Source organism: Lissotriton helveticus, chromosome 3_1 (assembly GCF_964261635.1).
Source record: "Lissotriton helveticus chromosome 3_1, aLisHel1.1, whole genome shotgun sequence".
Lineage (NCBI taxonomy): Eukaryota > Metazoa > Chordata > Amphibia > Caudata > Salamandridae > Lissotriton > Lissotriton helveticus.
The window spans coordinates 1,003,044,671-1,003,064,365 of record NC_136061.1 but is presented as its reverse complement, the minus strand read 5'-3'; the positions used below and the strand labels follow the sequence as shown (position 1 = coordinate 1,003,064,365).

The 19,695-nt window shown below is 47.2% G+C and overlaps 1 protein-coding gene across 1 annotated transcript; it reads right to left on the bottom strand.

Annotated features, from left to right (window-relative positions):
- Nucleotides 1-1,136: 1,136 nt before the first annotated feature.
- On the bottom strand, nt 1,137-2,090 carry LOC144824199 (integrase/recombinase xerD homolog). The gene has a single exon (XM_078683352.1). It carries the CDS (start codon nt 2,088-2,090, stop codon nt 1,137-1,139), a length of 954 nt encoding a protein of 317 aa, XP_078539478.1.
- Between the last annotated feature and the right edge of the window lie 17,605 nt (nt 2,091-19,695).

Genomic DNA, 19,695 nt, shown 5'->3' with positions numbered 1-19,695 from the left:
TCACCACCCTTTGCTCACTCGACCCCAGTAAAACACTTACAAGTGACTGTTGTCCACTGCGTAGCTTTATTATTATTCCAAAACACCATTTCACTTGTGGGTAAAACCTCCCATGTTGACCTTTTATTAAATTGACCTTTTATTAAATTCACACATAAATGATGCGCTCCATACATATGCGCCACAGGTTAAACATGTATTTACAATTCAGCATCTCTAGAGGCGTGTTGTACCAGCAGGACACAACACCACCCCCTTTCCAAGCACCAGCTACTAGGGTAGGGCCAGAGAGTCCAGGACCACCAGCAGGACGGCCCCCTCTCCCGCCAGCCCAGAGCCGTCATAACTGCCTCCCCTGCTTCAGGGGCATCCATTTTCCGGCCAAAAAGAGTCCCCGGCCTTTTCTCTTATCCGGGACCCCGCCACAGGGCAAGAAGCCCCTCTGGCGCTCTTGCCCTCCCCCCACACTAATGCTCTGTTACTCTTCCAAGGTGTAAGGCAATGGCCCCCAGAATAGTTTGCACAAACACTTCCAACCCTGCCTTGGACAGGCGTGTCCCCACTGTCCGGTACTTATCTGAGGTGAATGTCTGCAGCAGGCTATGTCTGACAACATGTATCCGTGACCCCCTCAACAGTTTTTCTACTTCCCTATTCATTTTCTTCACCGAAGTGTTCATTGCGGGTGATGGAACATCACCCCCCCATACTCTCCGAGTGAGCACCTCCGACCAAATAATTATAGTGCCCGGCAATACCCTCCTGATCCATGTAAGTAGAGAAAACAAGGCTTCCTTGGCTCCCCTCCTGCCCCCAGGGATCATGCTTTCCGCCCCAGTGTGAATAACCAGCACGTCAGGAATGGGCAAACCTTTGTTGAGCGCAGTCTGCAAATGCGCAGAAACATCCTCGGCCCGCTGCCCCTCAATCCCTAACCAATTATGGACAATCCCCAAGGCCCTTTGCATCTTGTCCACCCCGGACTCTCCGAACCATTGCCCTGCTTCGAGTATGACCGAATCTCCACACCAGCATACTTGCGTCCTCTGACTTGTCACCACTGCGTGCGAGGCCCAAAAAAGAATAGAAAAGAAAGAGGTGCATAAATACCAATCTGCTGCAAATACCGACACTACCTACACCAGCTGTGGTCGCACATAGCGCTCAAAACACGATGAACTCCACCTGCCCATCTTTTTAATTGCGCTCGAGGAGAGTCCCAATTCCGCTGCTGTAGTGGCCGCCCCAATACGGAACGAATGTGATGTGAAATGAGCTACGTCCTCACCCAGCAATTCCAGAGCCCGCTTACATATTCGTGTGAACTGGAATCTTGTCAAAGGTGTACCATCTGCGTGCACCAACAGTCTATCATCATCACATCGTGGCCTGATCTGCAGGAACCTCCCCATCAACATCACCGGGCAGTAACCCGCCCCCTGAACTGCTCTCAGTTGCACCCATACACCTTTCCCCAGCGGGTCTGTTTTTGACCTCCGCACTCTCACCTGCAGTAATTCCGCGGCCACCACCACATCCTCCATGGACATTCCCCCTTGTTTATCCATCTTGGAGCTTGGCACTAGCTCTGATATCCGGAATGCCCCAAAGAACGCTAAAGAATAGGCTAGTCGCAACAATTGCATCTCATAATGCGACCAACACACCTGTGGTAACACCCCCAAAATATCCACCAACCTCTTGGAATCTATCGGTCTCCTGGTATCCTTCACCCTTGGAGCCAGCCGTTCCCAACCTCTCATAGCCCTTCTAACTCTAAGGTCCTTAGTGGGATCCGCTACTCCTTTTATCCCCGCAAAGACAGCAATTGCCGACAATTGTCTGCGCACCAGAGTCAAGGACCGTCCCTCCTCTCTCTGGCTAACTATGAACCTGAGAACCCCCAGCGGTGTAAACTCCCCTGCGCCCCCTTGGCTCTGTAAGACTGCCATGTAAACCTGCCAAGCCCTTTCATACCTACTCTTAGTCTTGGGCGCAACCGATGCCGCTATGAGATCTGAAGCAATGGGGCACCAAGCTTCCACAGGCTTTCCGGGAATGCCGTCATCTGACCGTCTGCTTGTGGCCATCGCGCTCTGAATTCTGTCAACTTAAAACGAGACAGCGAGTCAGCCACTGTGTTTACCACACCTGGCACATGCTTGGCAGTAAAATGCACATTACGCCTGAGGCACCCCCGCACCAACACTTTTAACAAACGGAGTACCCACGGGCATTTTGCCCTTTGGTTGTTCACCGCCAGGACCACTGACATACTGTCTGACCAAAACACAATTCGTTTATTTGCCAGCAATGTACCCCATATCTGAAGCGCCACAATGATGGGAAATAGCTCCAGGAATGTAATATTGCGGACCAACCCTCTCCTGAACCAATCCTCCGGCCAATGCTGCATACACCACCTTGTTCCTAGCACTGCCCCAAACCCGACACTGCCCGCTGCATCTGTATAAAGCTCTAATTCTCTATTGTCCTGTGCCGGTTGTTGCCATATCACTGAACCATTGAAGTGCTCCAAGAAATCCCTCCATGTGACCAAATCCTCCTTCACTTCCGCTGTCAGCCTAGTGTGGTGGTGTTTTTCCCTCAAACCTGACATTGCCCTGGCTATATTCCTTGAAAAGACCCTGCCCATCGGTATAACTCGCAGTGCGAAATTAAGTTGACCCACCAACACCTGCAATTGATGCAGTGTAACCTTGCGTGCCCTTAAGCATTGGTCCAGAGACCCTTGGAAAGCCTTAATTTTGTCCTGCGGTAATCTGCACACGCCTTCCACTGTGTCTATCTCGATGCCCAAGAAAGTCAATTGTGTTGCTGGTCCCTCTGTCTTCCCTGCCGCCAACGGCACCCCCAATGCCTCCGCCATCCGCTGAAAACCCACCAATGCCTCTTGACAATCTGACGAGCCTGCTCGCCCCATAAAAAGGAAATCATCCAAGTAATGCACGATCTCTTGCGTGCCCACCGCTTCCTTCACTGTCCATTCCAAAAAACGACTGAACGTTTCAAATATTGCGCATGCAATGGAACAACCCATAGGCATACATAAATCCACAAAGAAATTACCATCAAATGTAAAGCCTAGCAATCTAGTGTCATCTGGATGCACCGGCAGGAGGCGAAAGGCTGACTCTATATCTGCTTTAGCCATCAGTGCCCCCCCTCCCAATCTCTGCAGTTTCTTAATCGCAGTGTCAAAAGTGGTGTAGCGAACAGTGCACAAATCTGGATCCAGCCCCTCATTGACTGACTTGCCCGATGGACTTGACAAGTTGTGTATGAGACGATATTTCCCCACTTCCTTCTTTTGCACCAGCCCCAATGGTGAACAGACCAGGTCCTGCCTTGGCAATGTCTGGAAAGGACCCGCCACCCTCCCCAACGCAATCTCCTTTTCAATTTTTTACCAAGTCGCTTCTGGGTTCCTTATCACTGACAATTGGTTGCGAGGGGGAGCTTCACTTGGCACTGCGGCAGACGGGATGTGAAAAACAGTTTTAAAACCTTCATACAAAAATTGTGCTTCTGCCACCCTCTCATATCTGGCGAGCAGATGTGCTAATACTGGCAGGTGTATGGGAGTAGGCAAGTTCTGATCTTTATTGGGCAGGGCGAGGTTTTGGTTGAGCGGTAGCTGTGGGAGGGCGGTGTTCCTTGGGCTTTCCCCCTTTCTTGAAACACTTAATCTCTGGGTGCCCGAACATCCCACAGAAGGAGCAAATGTGCTTGAATTTACATGCTGTTCCTCTATTACATTCATTCTTGTTGAATTGCCAACATGCTTGCTTCTTGTCCCCGGCTCCCCAGTCTCCCCGAAAGGGATGTGTTGGTTTGCTAACTGGCACCGCCGAATAAAACTCCCCATGCCATATATTAATCTCCCGCTGGTCCCATGCTACTTCAGGCCTCACTGCTTTCATCTGCCTGAACTTTGTATCATATTGCAACCAGGCCGTCCCCTGAAATTCTGAAGCTGCCCCATGAATCAATGACATGTAGCTTATCAATTGAGCTGCCAATGCAGGGAACCGCTCGACCATAATCGCTGCGTAAATAGCAAACCCAGTCACCCAGTTCTTCAGTGACCATTCCACCCAAACCTTCTTTTGTTTTATCTGCTGCCTCAAGTATCCGCTTGTCCAATTTTTGGCTCCTAAATGTGCAGGCCGTTTGAGCAAGGAAGACAATTTTGGCCCTATAAAATGCCTCTTACAATTCTACTGTTTTGGAAAAAGGCGTTCTATCATTGGCCATACACAACATAACAGCACCTTTCTTCGCAGAATATGTTGAGGGGTCTACGAGAGCCCCATATCTCACATGTATTCAGGGTCCTAAGGCAGAATGGGGACCCACTGAAGGGTGGAGGCCTCCTTGTACCGAAAGGGCTGCAGCGTTATGCCCCGTGTGCTATGTGTGCTATGAGCAGTTGTATTCAATGTCACTCACTTTATGATCACTAGCAGGTCACCAGCCTACAAGCCCTGTATTCTATTGCAACATTTGCTTGTAATTATTTAACACACACACACACACACGTACAGACATCCGCGAATGCACGAACACACACACACACACAAACACACACACACACATTTCCCAGCTGTTGATCCAGGCGTAGGAAAGAGAGTGATAGATGTTGAGCAGACATTATGAAACGCCTAAAATATGTCTCTGTTTCTGATTTAATATCAGATACATCAAGCTGTGAGTGAGCTAGGCAGTAACTCTGTGCTTCAGAATAAATGATGGCTTACCAATATTAATTGCAAGTCATAAAACATGTGAAATGTTGTCTGCAAAATACAGGTAGTTTATTCAATTTATTTTATCAGGTAAATTCTGAATTATAATGTCATAATAACTTTACAACATTTAGCTTCGCCTGGTATGGCTTGCCTGCTGAAGGAAACAGCAAGTTTTATTACCCCCATCAATTCTGTAATTTACTTATCCTTATATCCGGTTTCCTAAACTTAACAAGAGATTATTCATCATCAAAAGTCGCTTCACTCACATCAAGATCAAACACAGGGGAAGGCTAGACGTAAGTCATTTTGAGGGAAAGCATGTATAAATTTAACAGTATGCCCTTTTGATTAGACATGTCTGTAGCAATACTTGCAATAGTGCCAGGAATTAATCATAAATACACAGCCTGATCATACATATTATTGGTCATTGTTATTTTTGTTGCTGTGTTAATTCGTGTTTCATTTTACTGCGATGTAAACATTCATAACGGCTTTAAAAACAAGTCTAATTACAAGTGAGGGTATTATGAATATGGAGATAATGATGATTAATTGCTTCAGTCTCCTTCTTCTAATTATTATTATCTTAGCATTATTATAGCTAGTATTATGATTAATATTTTTGAACCACCATCCAAAAGTAGATTTCAATTCGTAATCTACACACACATAAAACAAATCCCTCGTATCAGTGAAGATTTAAATAAAAAATAAAAAAGTCTACTTTACATGTGTAAATTCTGAGGGAGGCCCATACTTTACACAGTGGCGGCTACTCCACTAAAGTGGAGGAGCATGGGCCACTGATTTGAAGCAGCAAAAGAAAGGAAAAAATAAAATGATAATAACTGATGTTATTATCATTACATTTTGTCTTCCTGCTGCAGCAGCTTGATTGAGGGGGCAGGGCAGGGCAGGAGAGCAGGGGAGGAGTGATACAACCCCACTAGGGGGTATATTCACAAGAATATGTGATAACTACCGCAAGAGTAGCGTAACACAACTTTCAACATCGCAGCCTATCGTGGGAAAATAACCCAGTGTCAACGTGGAATTCACAACGCGGCGTTAGCTTGCAATAGACACCAGATAACACGGCAAATGTCCACGTGAAAATCAATGCCACGCCTCAAACATGCGATGCATGAACGCATAAAAAGATGCAATGAGGCCAACCGCGGTACAAACAGTAGCGAAAACCAGCCACAGGCCTGAAAATCCCATGCGCCTGGCGGGACAATGCACCATAAAAACCACAGAAAAAACACACCAGAAACAAACCAAAGCAAGGAGCAACATGGATGCACCCTGACCCAGCGCAGAGGCCAACTCGAACCCCAAAACCCCCGCAGACTACCAGTAAGGAACAACGGGGTCGGGGAAGAAGAGGGAGAGGTAGACGGGGTGCAGACCGCAGGAAAACAAGACTAGCGTCACAGAGGTGACAGAACACTACCAGAAACTGACCCACTAGCAGACCACCTGGATTGCAGTCGGAGAGCCGACGGAGGCCAAGAGGCGTCGGCATGACGTGACAACCTAAACCAGGCACCAACCCTCTGCCAACAGGAAGGCAGCAACAGCGGCAGGAGGTGGCAGTCCAGCACCACTGGAGGAGCTGGAGGAAACCCAGGCCACAGTCATCAGTGTGGGGATGGTGCAAGGAGTAGGGAGTCCGGACACAGCTCAAGAGGACCTGATACAACATCAACAGGGAGTGCAGCGAACAGGGACTGGGGGGACGGGGGGGAGATAGGCACAATGGCATATATGCACAATGAGGTGTAGCGCACTGCACACCAACAATCACCCAGGATCATGTCCTAGACCCCCTTGGCACACTGCAGCACACACACATAGCAAGAACAGCATTCCAACATTGATGACAACGTGGTACAATGCATACAGCCGACACTGCAGAACAGAGGACACAACTGGCTCCGCATAGAAACATGCATACTACATCTGACAGAGTTGGAAACTGTGAAATGGAAATATACGCGTACGACCTCTCATTCGTCATGTAGTCCAAATCTACACTGTCCAGCAGAAGAATCCAGCACTCCCCAAACAGTTACAATGTACATTGCCATGCATTCTGCATGCAAACCAACATGCGCCAACATACATGTCAACACAAAGTCAACATGCATCTTCCCTTCACATCGCATAGGGCACACAACGCCTTCAGCAGAGCACAGAATACATGCAAACGAGCACAATGCGCCAACATACATGTCAACACAAAGTCAACATGCATCTTCCCTTCACATTGCATAGGGGCACACAACGCCTTCAGCAGAGAACAGAATACAACACATCTGTGATGCCGGAGGGGACCACCACACCATCGACACCAACGCCCTACAACAGCCCATGGATATACCACGCAACTCCCCACCAGGACCCGGCCAGCCAAGCTACTCAGAGGAGAACACCGAGCCTGAAACAGACCACACAGCAGGAAGCACCCGCAAGCACAGCTGGCTCACGACACTTCACCCACCCACACATGGCACCTCACTGCCATGTGTCAGCATGCCAAAAGGAGGTGACCCAACAAGTGTTGGCGGGGGCCAAACCCATGGAATGCGAACCAGGACACATACGTAGGTGTCTATCACCCTTCAGGGGCCACCCACACCCCACTGAGGAGACCCACACTGCCATAGAGGTTCATGCAGATGCACATTCACAGTACATCACCACACCCGGGGCACTCAAATAGCAGTCACACACCCATGTTGGATCTGCGTATGATGGCCCTGGCCACTCCCCTTATGAATTGAGTGGGTGATGGCAAAGCTACATGTCCAAGCTCCAACCCGCTGCCTGCGATGACATGTCTGCATCCGATGTACACAGCACAATGTAATGTCGTAGGACCTAGGACCCTCATGCATACAACAAGACCACAAGGACACAAGCATATATTGTGTTGAACTGGCTAGGGGCACATGCACCCGGCCCCTTTATTGGCAGGGCCACATGTACAGTGACTCCTGTGCTGGATGTGTGTGGGGTGAGTGTAAGTCATTCCGCACAAAATGTTTGGTGCTGGCAACCACTTGAACATTGGACACTAGTGCAATGGAAACAGAAAACACATGCATCACAGAGTCAACTGCTGAGCAACATGGAGTGAGCCGAAGAAAGTCCAGAGGACAGCCAACATGCAAACAGAAGTGTCCGTGAGTTGCAGTGCACTGGGGATCGGACAGTTGAGATGTGCGCGCTCGTGAAGAAAAAGTCTTGGATTATGTCCCTTTGATACATTCTGATGCAGATGCAGTGGGGTGTGTTAGACCTGCATCATCTTCCACATCAACATCTCAGGGCCCCCACACTGTTTGAGGTGACATAGATGCGCAACCGCTCCATAGCACAAAACACAATCAGCAACAGACAATGGCCTGCGGTGCACTGAGTCACTGGCACCTGGAGTGCTGAGCAAGGTATCAGGCCAATGATGGCATCTGCGGCAGGTCGGAACAGCTCCGTAAGTCTGTCAGGACCACCGTTTCGACTCTGGCAGATGGCGATTGGAGGTGGTCCTTGCAGTGGTGGCGTGTGCCCCCTGCGGTGCTGCAACATCCAGACCGGTCTGGACTCACTTTGGTGGGTGAGCCCTGGTGGGACGAATTTGGGCCTGGAGGCTGCGTACAGCGCAAGGCCACATAGAAATGGTGTTGATGACCCCAAGGTCAACGCTTCAGGGGCCATCCAATATCTCAGGAGAAGAGGTCCTGCCCGGACCAGTACAGAGTTATTTGCCCCGGATGCACATTGGCCGGCACAGGCACCCAGCCACAGGAGGGTGACTTGCGGGGCAGTCAGATTGGCCATGCGACCTGAGCGGGGCCTCATCAATGTTCGAGGTGTATGTTGCGGAGGGTTGCTGGGGACAGTGGAAGGTGTTCTCCAGGGCATGATGCGAAAGGTTTGATTTTATCTGGAAGCAGCAAATGGAAGAGTGGAATGCTACAGCCTCGTTGCCACCACCAATTCAGTATCAGCTAAATGAGGATGAAAACTGCTGCCTAGACCAAAGACTCATATGCCACCAAGTTCAACCAGAGTGTGTCCATGAATTTTGTGGAATAGACTTAGTGACACCAGGGTTGAGAGGGGATGCAGTCAGCGATGATGCCGGTACACTGATATGAACTCTGCTATAGCAGAATCAAGACTCTGTGACATACTGGACCGCAGTGTAGGCCGGAGGCAGCATTTAGCATTGGCCCACAGCCACGTGTCATTGGGTCACGATGCACAGAGTTAGTGACACCAGGGCAGTTGTCGGTAGTGTTCGATCACCTCCGTAACAATGATCCATTTTTTCCGCTAAGATGCAACGCGTCATCCTCGTAGTCCTCTCCTTGAGTCCAATGATATGTAATCTGCCTTTGCATAATTGATGTTCAGCTCCAAATCTGTGACCTACTCGAGCGCAGCCAAGGCAGAGAGCAGTGTTGGCCGGAGGCAGCAATCAACACGGGCTATTTACTGAGTGTCGCCGGCATAGGTTGGTGGCCCCACCGGCCTGCGTAGTTCAGGTTCAGTGGCACCACGTGTTTGGTTGCCTTCGTGACTGTGACCCGGCTTTTGTCTGAATTGAGCCACATCTTTCTCTTACTCCTCTCCGTGTGACCACTGGTGTGGACTCCGCCATTCGTGATTCGTGACTAGGTGCTGGATGTGAGACTTACTGGTCTGCAGTGTAGTCCTGGTCCCTCATCCACGTGTCGCCGGCTGGCATAGAACAGGGTGTGTGGCAGCATGTGTCACCGGCTGGCGTTGAACAGGGTTTGTGGCAGGATGTCTCGGTGGTTGACGTTGAGCAGGGTTTGTGGCACCACATGTCGCAAGATGCCCATATGGAACTATGCCTCACGGATCGGGGGAGTCTGGTGCTGTGGCCTCCGGCCTGGATTGGTGTCACTGCCATTCAGGAGCCAGGACACAGTTTCACATTTGGGACCTACTGGGCTGTAGAGGACGCCGGTGGAGTATGTAATTGAGGAAGGAGTAATGTGGGCGAAGCGATGGTCTGAGAGGCTGGCTGGCACTCGGGCCTCGGGCTTGGAGCTCACACAGCCACGTGTTGGGCCCTCTTTGACACACGCCGGTGTTGGCAGGTGATCCATGTGGCCTGGCTGCACAGGGTCGGGACTGATGGGTTCGTGGTCCAGCGTGCCGGGGTACGGCAGGTACACAGGATCGCAGGCAACTCCACTGATGAGGACAGCGTCGGCCTCATGGTGGGGTGGAAGGCGCCGCCCTGGCAGAGACATTGGGCTTTCCGGAAGAGGACCACGCCCAGGGCTACATGCTTTTTATTCACATCCCTAGGCTGGCCTGGCATACGCAGGCCCATCCCACTCAGCTCACCCTTACGGGGAGCCGCAACAGGCAACATTTCCGCAAGGGTCACCACTGACTGGGGTGACATGGTTTTGTCCACTGTCCACTACACTCCATACACCAGAGGTGTATGTCGCCGTGGATATGGTTGTGTGTTCTGCATGCTGCAGTCTATCCAGCACATCGACGCCACTCTTGGCATTGTGTACTTTCCCAATCATGGTTTTACTGCATCCTTCACACATGCCTGGTTGCCATCTCTCCCCACATTTGGCTATTGTGTGGATGAGGTGCCATGCCGTTGATTAGTTATGTTCACAGCTTGCCCAGGTTACCATTGCAAGTTGTTCTGTCGTGTCTGGTGGGTGGGCATGTTGTTGTGCATGTTAGTTGTGATTTTGTGACGTGTGCATTGCCAGAGTTATGGATTGCATGGTTGTGGAGTTGAGGTGAGTGGGTTGTTAATATGGAACTTGCCAAGGGGCTGTGCATTTTCCTTGATGCCATCCTGGATACGCTGGTTGCTGATGGACTGGGTGAAGGGATCATGCACACTGGCTGTGTATTTGGAGGCGACATTGGTGAAGGTCCCACGGTGTTCTGATGTTGCCTGCACATTGATGTGTGATGTGTGCTTCCTGTTGCAGTGATTGTGTGCTGTGTCACCAGGGGGCTCAGGTAGGACATGTGTGCAGTGGATTGCCCCCAACACGTGCGTGCTTCTGGCTATGGTGTATGGTCCTTGCTTGGTCTCCAGTCCCAATCCCCCCGCCTTTCCGCAAACCCATCCCACTGCTGCTGTCAGGTAGTAGCCGCGACTAACTTTACAGTCATACTGTGACATGCAAGCCTGTCTTTACACACTTAAACAATCTGAAGAAAACTGATACTTCTCACAGGTAGATGAAGGAATTAAGAATATTTTATTCCAGCTCAGCAACAAGATTTTTACAACTGCCAATTCTCTGGTCCACCCTCTACATTCTAGAACCTTGACTAATGTGATATCACACATGACATCAAGAGCCTCTAGGAGACAAGTGAACAGACACTGCAATAACCCAAATAACAATGCAGAACCTCTAATGTGAACAGAGGCGTACTAAGACATGATGAGGTCACCTGTAAAATGTGGTGAAGAGCCCATAAGATTCTCATGTCTCACTAATACTGATAGCATTGGGTTGAAATCGGGCCCAATAAAGGGTGGGGCCCTCCTACGCCACAATTAATGCAAGGATCTGCGTTATGCTCCTGAATGAGAATTGAACACAAGTGAAGGCAACAATGCACACTTGATGGAACCATGCTTCACCTAAAAGCAGCAAGACACATCTGATGGCAGAAATTAATACCTAAAGCAAAAAGACACACACAAAAACAATCACGCATGCAAACACAAGTATCAGATGAGGTGGCATTTAGACCTATCTGTACAGATGCACTGTTGTCGCTCTGAAGAATGAACCTGGAGCCGAGAAGCCTCAAGAGGAAGAGCAATTTAACAGAAGAGGGAGATATAGTAGTTCACTAATTGGTGAAGAACTACATTAAGCTGCTCAGTCTGTCTACTTTAAACCTCTCTGCTGCCAAGAAGCAGGTCATCTGGCAGCATCTCACAGTTCTAGGAAAAGTCCTGAGGGTTGAACAGTGTACCTTGGGAGAAATATCAGACTGAGAAGAAGGATATGAAGTATTGTTAACTGTGTAGCCTTCATCATGGTCTGGCCATGTTTTGATCACTCTTCTCTTCACCAGTCTCAGATATCATCCTCATAGAGAGTAGACACAATGACTATCCATTAGATCTCCAAGTCGACCATACTCTAATCTCTAGCTCCAATGTCACTTTACTGGGATCTGCACTTCCTACATGTGCATGTTCTAAAGTACCTTTTCCTATAGTGGCCTGAAAAGAGATTCATAGCCAACATGGCTTGGCCTACACTTCAGGAATTGCACAAATAAATAAATAAATAAATAAATCCCAAGAAAGCGATTGGGCAACCTAGGTAAAGAAGAGTTCACAGGGCATATAAAGAAGCAGATCTAAAGACCCTTTTTATGGTCCTGAGACCCTGCAAGATGCTATTCACCACAAAATATCAAACCCTCTCTAAAATGGACTGGAAACTCTGAAACATACTTGGTTCATCTCACTGTCAGAAGCATACAAATCATGTTGAAGACTTAGACGTCAGTTGCCATAAGTAATTAAAATGAGTAAAACAGGCTCACCACACCCAATGCATCTCCATGGCACAGAACCAAATAAAGGAGCACTGTCCTCCCTTAAAGTGCTGAAAATCACCCAGCCCAGACCCCTTACAAATCCTGAACACCCCATTTCCCCAATCATCGTTCTCCGACAAAGCCACGATGGAGGACAAAGTGGTAAAACTACAACAGTCCAGTGAAACCATGCCTGCCTTCTCTAATGTGGCCAAATACTGGAAAGAGAAGCTACTAGAAGACTGAAAGAATACATTGAGAATTATCTCCAGTCATAGTTCAGACCTTCGAAGTATCCGGGATCAGCTCTGGAGAATATTTTTCATCACCTTTGATGAAAGCCAGAAAGTTTCATTGATTGTCCTTCCAGCAGCCTAAATCATGATGGGCCACTTCCTGCTAAGCAGCCTTATGAAGTAGGAGTGGGTATCAAACATGCATTGGATGTGATCATTCCTTCACAACACATATAACTAGCATTAGTTATTTCATATGCTTACAAAGTGCAATGCAGAGCACCACACAATTCTTCCTCATCCTCACTACTCTTTAATATTAAAATGCTTCCCAGTCCAATACTAGATCAGCGACAGATTGATGCTTGCCGACGATAACCAGATACACTTCCATCTTGAAAAGAGTGTGCAGAAGAAGGCAAGCAAAGTGGAGTGTCTAAATCGGATTCATTTTTGGATGACAGAAAATTTTCTCTGTTTGAGTGCCATAAAAAATAGTCTAAAATCGCTTTTGTTTGACTATTCAAATAAATCACTATCATTTTCTTACCTCCTACAGTAGGTCAGAAAACTGGAGAACAATTTAGATTTGAACCTCAGCTTCATCCCGCAAACCCAAGTAGTCATTGAGGAAGATAAAAGTCCACTTTTCGCTCCTCTGGAAAATACTTAGGGGAATATGTACAAGCCTGTATCGCCACGGGAACGTCACTTTTTGTGACGTTCCAATGGCAATAGGGGCCTTGCCTTATGTACAAGGCAGCGTTTAGACACTTAACATGGCTTAACGCTGCCTTGTACATAAGGCACCCTTTTACGCTATGTTTAGCATGAAAGGGGCATGCAGTGAGTGTTGTGTTGGGCGTTCCACCGCAATACTCACTATATTATATTTCACACTGCCCCCTATGTAAAAGGGTGGCGTACATAGGAGGCAGCGCCAAAATTAAGACTAGGAAAATCCTGGTGTTAAGTTGGCGAAACTAGGAGAAATGCATTATTTCTCCTCGTTTTTGCTTTTTCCATGTTTGCTGCCTCGTGCAGCATATATGGAGAAAGGAAAATGCCATGGTTTGTTCATGTACAGGAATGTGCCCCTTCCTGTACAGAAACAAACCTTTTTTTTTTTTAAATGCCATTTTGTAAATTTACAAAATGGCATTTTAGGATTGTTTATGTGCAGGAAGGCACACCTTCCTACACATAACCAATCCTCCCTTGCACACAGACACCCTCACACTCTGGTGCAAGGGTGCCTGCATTGGTGCTAAGTTGTTAAACTTAGCGCCATCGCAGGGGGAACTCAAGGCTGCACCACATTCTTGTAAATATGGTGCAGTCTTGTGTTTCCGAAGTGGCGGAGCATGTCATTAAGCCCAGGAGGCTAACGACATGCTCCGTCACTTCATTGTACATATCCCCCTTACTTTCTCCAAACTAACCACTTATAGAGCTAACACTAGTTGCAGTTATGGCATGTCTGGGCCACTGCAATGTAGCGTAAACCAGCCTGCTCAAACAACTTATCACCAAGCTGGAAAGAGTGCCACAGCCGGCAGAATGTACTTACACTTTCATAAATGTTCTGCTGTTAGGCAAGCTCTGAAAGCTCTCTATTGGTTTCTGGTGGAATTGAGGGGAAAATTCAAAAACTGCACTAGGCACACATATCACTTCAGTTGCAATAGATAGAACTCTGTGGTCTATGGGGCGTGGACGGAGAACATGGTGGCAGACGGCTGAGCTGCCGTGGTGCTCCGTGAAGCGGGCTTCTGCTTGCTCTATCCGGTGATCTGTCCTGATCCCGACCCGGCTAAAATGATTATACTTGTGGCCTTTATTCAGCGCTTGCTGTCCGCTTCTAATCGGTAACTAATTTTGGAACTTTGCAGCTTTTGAAGTCTACGTATCTCCTTGGTACGGGAGTCTTTCCACCTTTTCTATGCCCTGTTGCAGCGGCCGCGTTACTGCGGCAGTTTCCTGTGTCTCGGCGTCTGAGATGGGCGATAGTGAAGAGACGCCGCACGCTATTTTGAAGCACGAAATTTCCCCGTGGTCCTGCGACAGTGGTCTGCAGCAGCCCTGGAGCTGAGGAGGGCCAGGAGAGCCCATAATCGTTTCCTGCAGTATTTCCACGAGGAGCTGTGAGGAGTCAGTGACCTCTGTGAAAGTGGCTGACGAGGGGGTGGAAGGGTGTTCCAGGAGCGGTAAGGGGAATACCCAAGTGGTGGGCAGCCCAGAATTGAACCCCTTCTCACCCCAGATTAAAACTAGATCTAAGGGGCAAAGTGGTCAGAAAAGGGGGAAAACGCTAGTAAAGTCTTTACTTAAGGCAGCCCCACCGAAGGAAAAGGGATCTTCTTCTTTTTTAACATCAGAGGTGAAAAGTAAGTGTACTCGCTCAAACAGTGTTAAAATAAGGGCTAAAACAAGGGCGAATGCCAAGAGCGTTAATATTGTAGAAGTAAGTTCTAAAATCACGCCATCCTTGCGCTCGTATTTTAAGGCTTTGCCGCAAGTGTTGCACCTCTCAAAGAATCAGGAAATGGCTGCCTTTAATGATGCCGCAGATGAAGGTTCATCACCTGTAATGGCTCATGGTGCTGCTCTTAACCCCTTCTTTCTGCCTACATTGCGCTCGTCTTCGGTACCACCTATGGTCCCAGGTTTGAGTCCGAGTATTCCCTCACCTTCTAGGCGTGAAGGAGTAGCATCTACAGTACCGCAAGCTGAAATTTCTGCTGATATCCCAGATTTTCTAGGAAACGGGAGTGTCTCCTTAGCAGCAAACAGCTCACCATTAGCATCGACATTGACTGAAGAGAGGCAGCAGATGGACAGTTCTGGAAGTCCGATGGGTGGTACAGGTCTTGATGGGGGAGAGCAGGTAGAGCTGGGACCCTCTGCTGTTGTTGTTGCTGATTCTATTGAGGGGTTAGTAACTGGAGCAAGAGATTATTACCCTATAGAGAACAAAGCTGAAAAAGAGCTTTCACCCCCGGCTACTATACAGCAACAAAGTGATATTCCTGTCTCTGCTAGTTTGACACCAACGGACACCTCAGTTGGCATCACGGCAACATCATTGATGGCAATGTTCTCCACACTCTCCCAGGATATAAAGAGGGGCTTTGAGGAGTCCTCAGCTAATCAAGCAGAGATGAGGAGCTATTATGAGTCCCTAGATACCAAACTTGATGGCCTGGCGTCAAGAACAGGTGTACTGGAAGAGAACATGGGACTATTGTCACTACATGTAGACAAAGTCAAGGAAGACATAGTGAAGTTAAAGAGAGAGGATCAAACCCTTCAGGACAGGATGGAGGTGTTAGAAAACAACGCCAGACGCAGCAACATTCGAGTCCTTAATGTGCCTGAAGGATCTGAGGGTTCGGAAATTAAACAGTTTGTGGTTCAGCTTTTGAAAGACTCACTAAGCCTGGGCTGTTCAGTGGAGGAGCTCGCCACTGACATCCAAAGGGTACATAGAGAACCCTTTAAACATAATCCACAAGGGCCTAAACCGCGTAAGATCCTGATTAATTTTCACACATATGCACTCAAGGAACAAATTCTCAATCTAGCCCTTAAACAGAAATCCTTAACAGGGAAGGGGTTCTCCTTTCAAATAAGATCAGACCTGGCTAGGGTCACACTTGAGAGACAGTGGGAACTAGGTAGGCGCTTAGACGCTTTTAGGAAGGTGGGCGCTACAGCTAATATAACATTTCCTGCAGTGTTAAAAGTAATGCACAATAATAAAATGTACAACATCATGACAGTGCAGGCAGCGGATGAGCTTTGGTTGGAGCTGGGCAACAGGGCTTCCTCAGTGTAGGGGAAGGTTGTCTTTTACGGAGATTTGAGTAAATTCAAATTGAGATATCTTCCTCCTTTTGTTTTGGAATTTAGATAAATGATAGATGCTTGGGGAAAAAAGAAAAAAAAAAGGAAATGGCACATATACACACAAATGAGAAACTTAAAAAAAAATATTAAAAAAATAAATAAATAAATAAAAAAAAATGTTTCCTCTCCATTTTTTTAGCGGCATTCCTGGGTTTCAGTATCATTATCTGGTAAGAACTTGGCTGGTCCTTTCTTTTTTTATTTTATGGGTATGGCTAATCTAAAGATATTTTCCTGGAACATAAATGGCCTGCAGACTAAACCCAGGGTTAGAAAACTGTTTCAGTATCTCCGTGATATAGATGTGCAGGTCATTCTGCTCCAGGAAACTCACCTGACCCAAGCTGAGTTAGATGTACTGGTGAAGAAAAATAGGTGGATTGACTTTGCGGTCTCCACCTCCCAATCCAAAAATACTAGGGGAGTGTCCTTGATCTTTAAAAAAGAGCTAAAGGCTAGAGTGATAACTTCCATGGCGGACCCAGGTGGCAGATGGGTCATTGCCTTATTAAACATCTTGGGGGCTCAATTTACTCTTGTCGGGTATTATGGCCCGAATCAAGACGACCCCTCAGTATTAGAGACCATCTTTTTTCACCTTTTATCTTTTCCCGAACCAGTAATATTCGCGGGAGATTTTAATATTGTACTTGATCCAATTCTAGACAAGTCACAAAATAACCGGTCCCATATCCCTTCAAAATCCAGGACTTTTTTGCTTAACTCGATGAAGCAGTTTGGATATGTGGATATTTGGAGGGAAAGGTCTGGGACTCAGCAGGGGGTTTCTTTTAGAAACTATAAATACCACCATCAATCTCGGATCGATTTCGTATTGGTTAGCCATAGTTTAGTTGCTGGTGTTAAGAATATTCATTATTTGCCCATACATTTATCTGACCATGCGGCTGTGGTATTGGAGCTTTTGGTGGCTTCTAATGCTTCAAGTAGGAGCTGGACATTTGACCGTTCCCTGCTTTCCCACCCTGATGACGTTTTATCTCTTAAAACCGAGGTCCAGCATTTTCTTAATGAAAATGTTGGGTCAGTTGATAATGGTATTGTCTGGGATTCCCTAAAGACATTTTTACGAGGCCTTATCACCGCCAAGGTGTCTTATAGAAGGAGGGAATATAGGGAGGCTGTTGCTTCAGTCGAAGCAAACATAGCTAAAGTCCAACAAGACATCGATACCAACGGGGCTTCCTCGGCAACTTTCTTGTTAAGCCTACAGGATAAGCTTCTCTCCCTAAAGGGACAATTAACTTCAATCTTAAACCAGCTTATTCAAGAAAGATGGGATGCTAGCAAGATCGCCCATTTTGTATACGGTGACGGCGCAGGGAAGTTATTGGCCTGGAAATCCAAAACCGATCAAATTCATAACAACATAGATTTGATCATGGTTAACAACGTTCCAAGGTCATCAGACCTGGATATAAGACAGGCTTTTAGAGAATTTTTACAGGAAATATATCATGAAGATAAAACAGCTGAACCCGATCAAATTAGGAAATGGCTGAATCAAATGGCCTTGCCGACCTTATCAAGTGAACAGAGCGAGTTATTGGATAGTATAATCTCAGAGGGAGAAGTTGAAAAAGCCGTTCAATATGCTAAAAAAGGGAAGGCTGCAGGACCGGACGGTCTACCAGCTGAAATATACAGAGTATTAGAGCAAGAACTAGCCCCCTTTTTGACAGTCTTATTTAATCAAATTTTACAAGACGGCACTCGCCCTCCACCATCTTGGGATAACGCTTCTATAACTTTAATCCTAAAGCCCGGAGAGTCACCTACTGCATGTGGGTCGTATAGACCCATATCAATCCTAAATGTGGATTATGAAATTTTTACCACAATACTTGCTAAAAGACTCGCAATGGTGGCTCCTGAAATCCTTCACCCAGATCAGAAGGGGTTCGTGAAGGGACGACAGTTATACGAGTTAACTCATGATTTAATAGGGGCAATAGATATGGCCTCTCTGGAGTCCCTCCCCTTAGCCGTTCTCACGCTGGACGCAACCAAGGCCATCGACAGGGTGAACTCTGTTTACCTGTCGGAGGCCTTGGCAAAGTTCAACGTGGGCAAAAAAACGCGGAGGGCAATTGATCTTCTATATCAGAACCCTAGTGCCTGTATTTTGGTAAATGGCATACTATCTGAGCCTTTGAACATCTCGAGAGGTACTAGGCAGGGCTGCCCTCTCTCCCCACTCCTGTTCGATCTATACAATGAACCATTTGCCCAGTGCTTAAGAGAGAATGTTAACATCAGACCGTTCATGTATAAGGGGTGGAAGAGAAAGGTGGCCCTATACGCCAATGATATTCTGGTGTATACTTCAGAGGTACACACGGCACTCCCAGCAGTCTTAAAGGTGGCCTCTGAGTTTGGTGAAATCTCTGGGTACGAGATCAACCCTGATAAGACGGAGATGTTGATATGGAACGTAGATCAGATTCCAGCAGATATCACAGAACGTCCTGGGAATAAGATGAGATACCTGGGCATTAACATTATTAAAGATATCAATCAGATCGCCAAGATAAATTTCGCAGCTGTGGCTAAGGAATGCCGTAAACTATTACTGTCATGGGCACAATTCCCTTTATCATTTTTAGGAAGGGTTAATTTAATTAAAATGTCTATTTTGCCTAAAATTTCTTATCTTTTTAACACAATTCCATTATATTTTGATCCCTCATTAATAAATAAACTACAATCTGATATTAACTCCTTTATTTGGAGTAAGCGCCTCTCGAGGATCTCCTGGAAAAAGTTGAGGAGGCGCAGAGAAAAGGGTGGAATCGCGGCCCCAGACTTTCAGATATATGCATGGGCATTTCAACTATCCCATGTCAGAGTGCTTCTTAAAAATCCATCTGGGTATGGGGCTGGTTCTTTGTATTCCACCCTTCTTACAGGAGAAGCTGTTAGCCAATCAGGGTTTTTGTTCAAGTTTGGGGACCCCGAGTTTTAAAAAAAAATTAAGTTGATGATTCTGCAAGGAATGGCCAAAATGTGGGCACAGATAACTAAAACCATTAAGGTAGGGTACTACAATAGCAGGACTCCGCTTTGGGATCTACCTGAGAGTCCCGCTTGGTTGAGAGACAGTCTAGCGATACCGATTAAGGAAGCAGGGTTGGCTGTTTGGGGTGATTTGTTCA